Source organism: Leptodactylus fuscus, chromosome 1, assembly GCF_031893055.1.
Source record: "Leptodactylus fuscus isolate aLepFus1 chromosome 1, aLepFus1.hap2, whole genome shotgun sequence".
In the NCBI taxonomy this organism is placed as follows: domain Eukaryota; kingdom Metazoa; phylum Chordata; class Amphibia; order Anura; family Leptodactylidae; genus Leptodactylus; species Leptodactylus fuscus.
Window position 1 is genome coordinate 204,117,666 of NC_134265.1, and position 7,747 is coordinate 204,125,412.

A 7,747-nucleotide genomic window follows, 5' to 3' on the forward strand; every position below is an offset into this window, starting at 1 on the left:
TACAATATACTGGGAAGCTGGGGAAAAAAACATCAGAATGGGGTGGATTTGAAGAAAAAATGCATTTGTGCGACTTTCTTACGGGCTTTGTTTTTTTATGGCATTCACTGTGCAGCCAAAATGACATGTCATCTGTATTCTGTTTTGGTACGATTCCGAGGATACCAAATTTATATACCGATCGTGGACATTAGCGCTGGGTGTCTACTGTATAAAACAGTAGACACCTGGTGGCTATTGCAGCCGCCCGGCTTCTGAGCAGCTGCCATGTTTAAGCACCCGGCATCCGCCATACTAGTACGGCGGATGCCAGGAAGGGGTTACTAGTCCCACCATGAGGAAAATCAGTGTGTTAGGGCCCCTTCACACGGCGTAAGCGCTTGGCTCATTCCGAGTCGTGCACGCGAGCGCTTCTGAACATTTCCCATTCACTTCAATGGGAGCGCTCGTAAAGCCGGCTTTACGCACGCTCCCATTGAAGTGAATGAGAAGTGTTTAGAAGCGCCCGCGTGTATGGCTCGGAATGAGCCGAGCGCTTACGCTGTGTGAAGGGGCCCTTACAGCAGCATAGATAATACAGTAATATATTACAAGAAAGAACACATGCAAGGTCAGAATAGCAAATAGAAAAGATACCAAGAGTCATAGCAACTAAAAAGAAAAGAAAGACTCAGGATCATTTAGTTCTCTGTGCAGAGTGATCTCCGCTTAGCCTGATGCTGATTATACAGCTTGATTGCGGGTGGGAGGAAGGACCTCCAATAGAGCTCCTTCTCATTCATGGAGGGTGAAGCAGTCAGTCACTGTCAGTACTGCCAAGTGCTGTCACAGTCTCATAGGTATTTAGGGGCAGGGACTTTCTGTGAAAAACGCTGCAAAAAAAAACAAAAACAAAACAAAACTGTGTTTCCACCATAGTCTTTTACATCACATTTTTTTTTGCAGCGATTCGTTGCATGGGGACTTAGCCTTAGGGTATTTAGAAACAGGACAACCAAGGGACAGGTTGCAGTACAATGGGCTGCAAAGAATACAATATAACCACCATAAAGTGAAAGAAGTTGCTTTGCTTAGTGAATATAATTTGTGATGAAGTAAACCTATCTTATCTTTGCTTCTTGATAGCCACTAAGCATAAATGGAGATAAGGAGTATCTTGAAGACATGGAAAAGCCAGACCCCTTTCCACTGCCTCCTGTTGTGGCTGTTACCATCTGCCCTACTGAAGAGAGTGAGGAAGCTGGACCACTGCCAGTGAAAGTGGACCTAGATAAAACCATAATCTAAATTGGTCTCTTCTACACCTTTAGTGCTTGAGGATATTGTACACCACAATGCATTAAAGGGGATAACTGTCTTGTTCTACTGGTTTCATGAACTGTACTCTTTTGCTTCCTTTTGTTGCAAAGCATCTAGGATAATTGATCTACAGATCTAGACCCCACCGCAAATGGTCTGAACCCTGTGGTGTCTGCTGTCGAGAGTGAAAGGTTGCATTGTTGGTTTCAATGATATTCCTTTATCAGCTTAAGAGGTTTTCATGGATCTAATTTGCCCACAATGTTAAGAAAACATCTTGTTTGTGTCTTCTGATGTGCAAAGACAAATAGATTACAGAGCTGTGCTGTATGTAAGACCTGTAAAATGTTCATTAGAAGATATTGTAATCTTATTAATAAAGAAGACATCAGTTACTGCTACGAGACATGCTCAGGTTGACTCACAAACACCATAGTCTTCATCATATTTAGCAATGGTTATTAATCTGTATATTGGCCAGTGTCTTTGTATGTCTATGACGATACTGCTACTGCATGAATCTAGTATTTTATCTGTATGTTTTTCTTCTTTATTTCAATCTGAAGGTAAATCAGCTTTCTGAAAGAAATCACATTTTATATACGGAGCCCTTACTATTTTACAAGTAGGTTGCTAAATTGTTAATGCAAACAAGACTAAGTTTTCCTCTCTTTTCTGGGATATGAGATGTTCTGGAGGCCACTAGCAGTTTTATTACACTACAAATTGCAGCTTGTGGCTATTTTTTACTGCCTGGCATGTCCCTTTTTAGACTGTAGGAATCTCAGTGTGTTTCCTTTTTCTATTTCCAGTTCCCAGAAGTATGGTTTATTGCAGGAGATTCACTAGTAAGCATTACGTAGGCTGTTTTTCTAATGCATAGAGTTGCTGGATTCTCTAATGTGATTGCTGCATTTTGTAGCAGTTCTTCTATTATGTTGTCAAACCCTTCCAATTTACCAATTACGGCCGAAACCTACATCTTAACTGACAGATGGTAAATTAGTGTGGGATAGTTCATATCAGCCAACTGGTGTAGAAAAGGATGTCTTAGGGTAAGTTTACACATAGTTTTTTTGGTCTGGAACCTGAGGTGGAGGTCGCCTCAGATTCCGGACCAAAAGACCGGCATCCAGCCATGAACTCCGCTCTGGATTAGGCCCAATGAATGGCCCTAGTCCAGAGGAGGGAGTGTCTTCAGGCCGAATCGCAAGGCGACTCGGCCTGAAGAATGAGCACCTCGCTTCTTTTTTCCGGGAGCTGGAAAAAACGGCTCCCGGAAAAAAATCCTGAGCAGCTCCCATGGATTTCAATGGGAGCTGTCTTTTTGGTCAGGATTTGAGGCAGATACGGCCTCACAATCCTGACCAAAAAACTACGCGTGAACTTACCCTTACACAATAATCCTGTAAACTCCATTTCTATCTTGCCTGATTTTCTTATGAAAATTGGAAAAACATGATCTGGCATTCAGTTACTATAGCAACGTGCATATCTTAACATATATATGTGTAGCAATATGACAGTATAGATTAAAAAAATAACACTGTTTTGTCACTTTATCATTTACTTAAGAGTTAAGTCATGCAAGTCTTAAATTACGGTATGGTTTTTTTTATTGCACTATACAAATGGCTTAAGCATTATTACTTAGTTTGGCCTAAATACTGCAAGATAGTGAAATATCATCATCATAATGAAACACTTGCTCCATAGATAGTAGAAGATTTCTAAGATTTTTGAACATATTTGGAGTAAAGTTATATATCACAATTTTTTTTTTCAGGCAATAAAGAAGAAAAGAATAATGCAGGAATAATATCACCATGATCATTGGTTTAAGATGCCCATGGGCACCTTTTAGTATAGACCCTTATGAAATAACTTGTAATGCATTTTTGCTTTCAATTTATGTATAAATAAATGAGGAAAAGTTGATTAAAAATGTTCAGTGGTTCTCAACGTTGCTCTATAGCATTGGAAGACATCTATACTGCCCTTGCATATTCATGCTTTGCTCAGACTTTTCTTGTGTATAGCTACCCACCTGCTCATTCATTCTAAGGGCGGGTTCACATCTGGCCCGGTCTCTGGCTTAGCCAATCCGTCCGGTTTGGCGTCTTGTGACTGTCTGCGGGGAAACCAGTATTTTTAACCAAACACAAAGTCCTGCATGTCCGACTTTGTGTCCCTGTGGACAGGCAGAAGACACACACGGGCAATCACCTTTGCAAACCTATTCAAGTGAATGGGTTTGAAAGCTGACTGCCAGGTTTCAGCCTTCTGTCCAGTTTCGTGGGACAGAAGATGGAAACCCGCCGGATAGACTGGGCGCAGATGTGAACCCACCCTAAGTGAAGCTGAGATCAGATTTCTGCAATATGTAGAGCAATATGTCATGATATTTAACAAAAAACACTGTGGTGGAAAAAAATGTGGTGGAAACGCATTGCATTATTTTCCACAGCGTTTTTCATTGTGATTTTTGCAGAGTTTTCCTCAGTGGACTTTTTGCCCCTCTCATACCTATACAGAAAACATCAGCGTTTCTCTAGGTATAATTGACATGCTGCGATTCACAAAGATGCAATGGTTTTTGAAAACGCCACTTTACCACTGCCAATTTTTTTCTGCAATATATGGATGACATTAGCCAGAATCCCATCCACTTTGCAGGTACTGTAAAATGCAGTGTTTTTGCAAATATGGGGTGTCTTTGCGACATGGGGCCCCAGCCCGATAGTATTCAAAGTATGCTGGTGGTACCTAGGTGGCTTTAAGAAATTCTACTTATATAGAGAATTATCATCCAGTGTCATTCTACTATAGGTGTGTCTAATGAAAGACACTCGTACGAACACCTGCACTGCTGTCAGATAAATGGAATACAGGAGGTCTAGCAAAGACCTGGTCCATGATGCACATTACACCATCATGTGACTACCCCCTTTCTCATGCAGCACTGCATCAGTTATTGGTAAAACCTTTTGAAAACCTTAAAGGTATAGTCGGCGGATATCTCCAGAATATCTTCAGACACCTGAGAGGCATGTCAATCATTTCTGTGATTGTTTCGATCGCATCCTCTTCTTTTCCATTCAACCTTTCTAATCATTAGTCTAAGATGCCAATACACCTTTTATAGCTGTCAATGGGGAAGAGAGCAGGCTGCTGACAGATAATGGCAGCTTATCAAATAAGGATACAAAATATGGGTCATGATAACATATATTATGCCTAATCCGTTCCCTGAAATAACAGGTTGTGGAAGAGTCTTAAGGTCCCCAGACTCATAACATAATTGACCAGTCCCGCTCAAGTTGAGGGATTCGGACAAGTTTTCTCTGTCTGTAGAGACCTATGATTTGTGTCACATTATCTTTTCACAATCATTACATCTGTATATTAGGCACCTCTATTTTTTCTATATCATATATTGATTTCCAAGTGTAGATAGGAAAGGTTGATTACACAAAAGCATCTTCTGCCTTTCCAAAAACACTTTTTAATAAAGCTGTCTTGTTGTTGGATCTTATTTATGTTCCATTTTTATATTGCCGCTGTTTACATTATTACATTGTTAAAGTTTATCAATCAAAATTCCAAGGATGAATTGCTTTGCGTCATCTACTTTTCGTGCCTGAATTGTAATTGGAAGTTACTAATTAAAGTCCCTTCTGCACTTATTTTACAAGAAATATTTTCATCTATACGTAGGACAACTTATTATTGCTACTATGTTTTACAAAAATATTTACATTTGCTCATTCAACAAACATCTACAAAATATTAAACTTGCACATTCAATTGTGTCCAGTTGTTTTTAAGGGTTTGGGGATATTATGGCACTGCTACGCAGCATTTTTTGTAGCAGCTGTGTTTTTTTTTTGGGGGGGGGGGTCAAAATCAGGAATGGTGTGAAAAGGAATGAATGGAAAATAATAAAGGAAGCACTTACATGGTTCCCATATTGTTAAATAAACTCCTGACTTTAGCTCGAAAAACACCAGTAAGATCTGCAACAAAAAAAAACGCTGTTTTTCCACAACATGGGGCCCTAATTTTAATGGGTTCATCAGTCTGATGGGCGACTGCTTGTAGTAGAAGTGTATAAATAATCATAAAAGTTTTCTAAAAATGCACTGAGAATTGTCTTTAGTTATGGTAGAACAAAATCATCAGAGGCTAAGTAACATGAAATAAAATTAAAAATCACACCTTATTTATTCACATCTGTTTCATTCAATTTTTTAATAAGATGGTAGCATTCTTATATTGATTAACATATAGGTTGTATGCTTGGACATTGGAATGAATGAATGAATGAATGAATGAATGATTGAATGAATGAATGAATGAATGAATGAATGAATGAATGAATGAATGAATGAATGAATGAATGAGGCAGTATAACAAGAACCAAGCCCTAGGTTGTGGAAATGCTGAATTTTTTGTTGCAGATTTTGTTTCTTTTCTTTTTTTTAAGCCAAAGCCAAGAATGGCTATAAAAGGAATGGGAAATATATAGGAAGCTTCTCCTACTTCTTCCTTCTGCTCAATCTACTACATACTTTGGCTAAAAAAAAAAAAATCTGTGTTTCTGCAATGTAGGATGTCAGCCTAAAAGTAAAATCCCTTTCGGTACCAAACTATGTAAAAGCTTTCTAGTGTACCTATTACTCCTATATTTAGGAGGAATTTTCTGCAGCCTGCTGAAGATGAACGGGCTTTCGTGCAGGCAGTGCGCAGCAAGCACACTGACCCCATTATAGTCTATGGGGTCTGTGTGCTTTTACAGCACAGCACTTACAATTGCGATTGTATTCCGTCCGGGGGGTCTGACAGTCATCTTCATAACACCGACATCTACTCATTCATCGATATATAAATATTCAGTTAGGGTTATAAGAGAGTAAATGATGGTCTGTTCTAGGCCGGAGGCCCACGTAGCGTAAAATTCAGTACCCTTTTGTATGATATTCTTTGGTGTTATGTGTGCAAAGTAGACCCAAAGGTTATATTGTTTACTGTCTATACAGCAGTATAGAATAGTCCTTCACCTTTAATTGCCTTTTTTTCTATGAATCTTATTTTTGATGGCCATCTTCGCTGGGGAAGGGCATGGCTTGATGAATATTTCATACCCATTATCTGTATATAATGTGCATCTTTATTGTACTTGTTGCATGACGACCACCTCAATATATGATGACCAGAGCAACTGGTCACTTGCAACTATCCACACCATGCCCCTCCACAGATCAGATGACCAACAGAAATTACTTTTTTAGAAAACCTCTAAGCACACTTAGCAAAAGGTAAACTGCAGATGCAAAATGTATAGCTGTCAGAAGCGCAGAGTTTTTACATGTTCATTGACCCCATATTACCTGTACTTTTGGCTTATTTCATACATCTTCTGAAATGATTGGCGTGTTTGCTGTGATTATTTTTATGGCTTTTTGTTACTAAGACTCTTTGCTGTGCTATTTCTATGTTCTTTTTCATTAGAGCACTATGCAGATTTGTGACTGGTTTGTGCTAAGCCGTCTTCCTATTGCATTACTGGTTTCTAAGCTGGCTGAACTAGTGTTTATTTTGTATGTACATTTTTGGACTACTACACAGTCCTATGGTTATCCTACTGTAGACTTTTCTTTCACTCTAATATATCAAGGATCCAAGGGCATCTTATTAGTGTATGTTTATTTCCTAGTTTCTTTTGTAACTCTTGCCGTAGTGAATTAGATGTTAATGTAATTCTGTGATATTAACATTATATGCATATATTGTACAACTGCTTAATGATGATACACATGTTTTACTTAAACAGCTGTAGACATTTTTGTGCTCTTCACATGTATGGAGTTTGTTATAACTTTGGGCCAAAGCTTTAGAGAGCCATAATCTTGTAAATTCTAAACGACTATGTAAAGGATGTATTGCTGGTTTTTATGTGAATACATCAAGCAAATGTTGTCAAGAAATAATAAAGGTTTTTAAATGATAATGGTTTTCCAGGTTAACTACTTTTAGCAATCCTTTCCCATAATTTTCTACCATAGCAATGACTGCTGTGGGGAAGTTAGCTCGGTAGCAGCAGTGGTGCAGACCCAGTCAAGTATGCGACACAAAATGTGCAGCAAACAGGTTTATTTAGAAAAAACAGGAACATAAATAAACCTTCACTTCAGGCACAAATGAGCAAAAACAAAAAATACAGCCTTAACTTCAGACAAAAATAAAACAAAATCCTGCTCGTCCAAGTGACTAACTAAACAGAAGTAATAATCTAACTATACGTGTGGCTTACTACCAGAAAAAGCAAGCACAATTCGGTCTCACCAGACTCAGGGTTACAGGACAGACCCAGCCACTTCCTCTCCTCCCAGGATCTGCCCTGTAGTGCAGGCTCTGCAACCTTTTATGGGCCAGTAACAAGCCTCAG

At 38.9% G+C, this 7,747-nt stretch overlaps 1 protein-coding gene across 1 annotated transcript in view; it reads left to right on the forward strand.

Annotated features, from left to right (window-relative positions):
- TMEM59L (transmembrane protein 59 like) overlaps positions 1 to 2,252 on the forward strand; it is a 42,984-nt gene extending 40,732 nt beyond the window's left edge. Inside the window, exon 8 of the mRNA XM_075283652.1 lies at positions 1,126 to 2,252. Within this exon, the coding sequence (XP_075139753.1) occupies positions 1,126 to 1,287 (162 nt within the window). The 3' untranslated portion in view covers positions 1,288 to 2,252. The remainder of the gene's footprint in view (positions 1 to 1,125) is intronic.
- Positions 2,253 to 7,747: the final 5,495 nt, after the last annotated feature.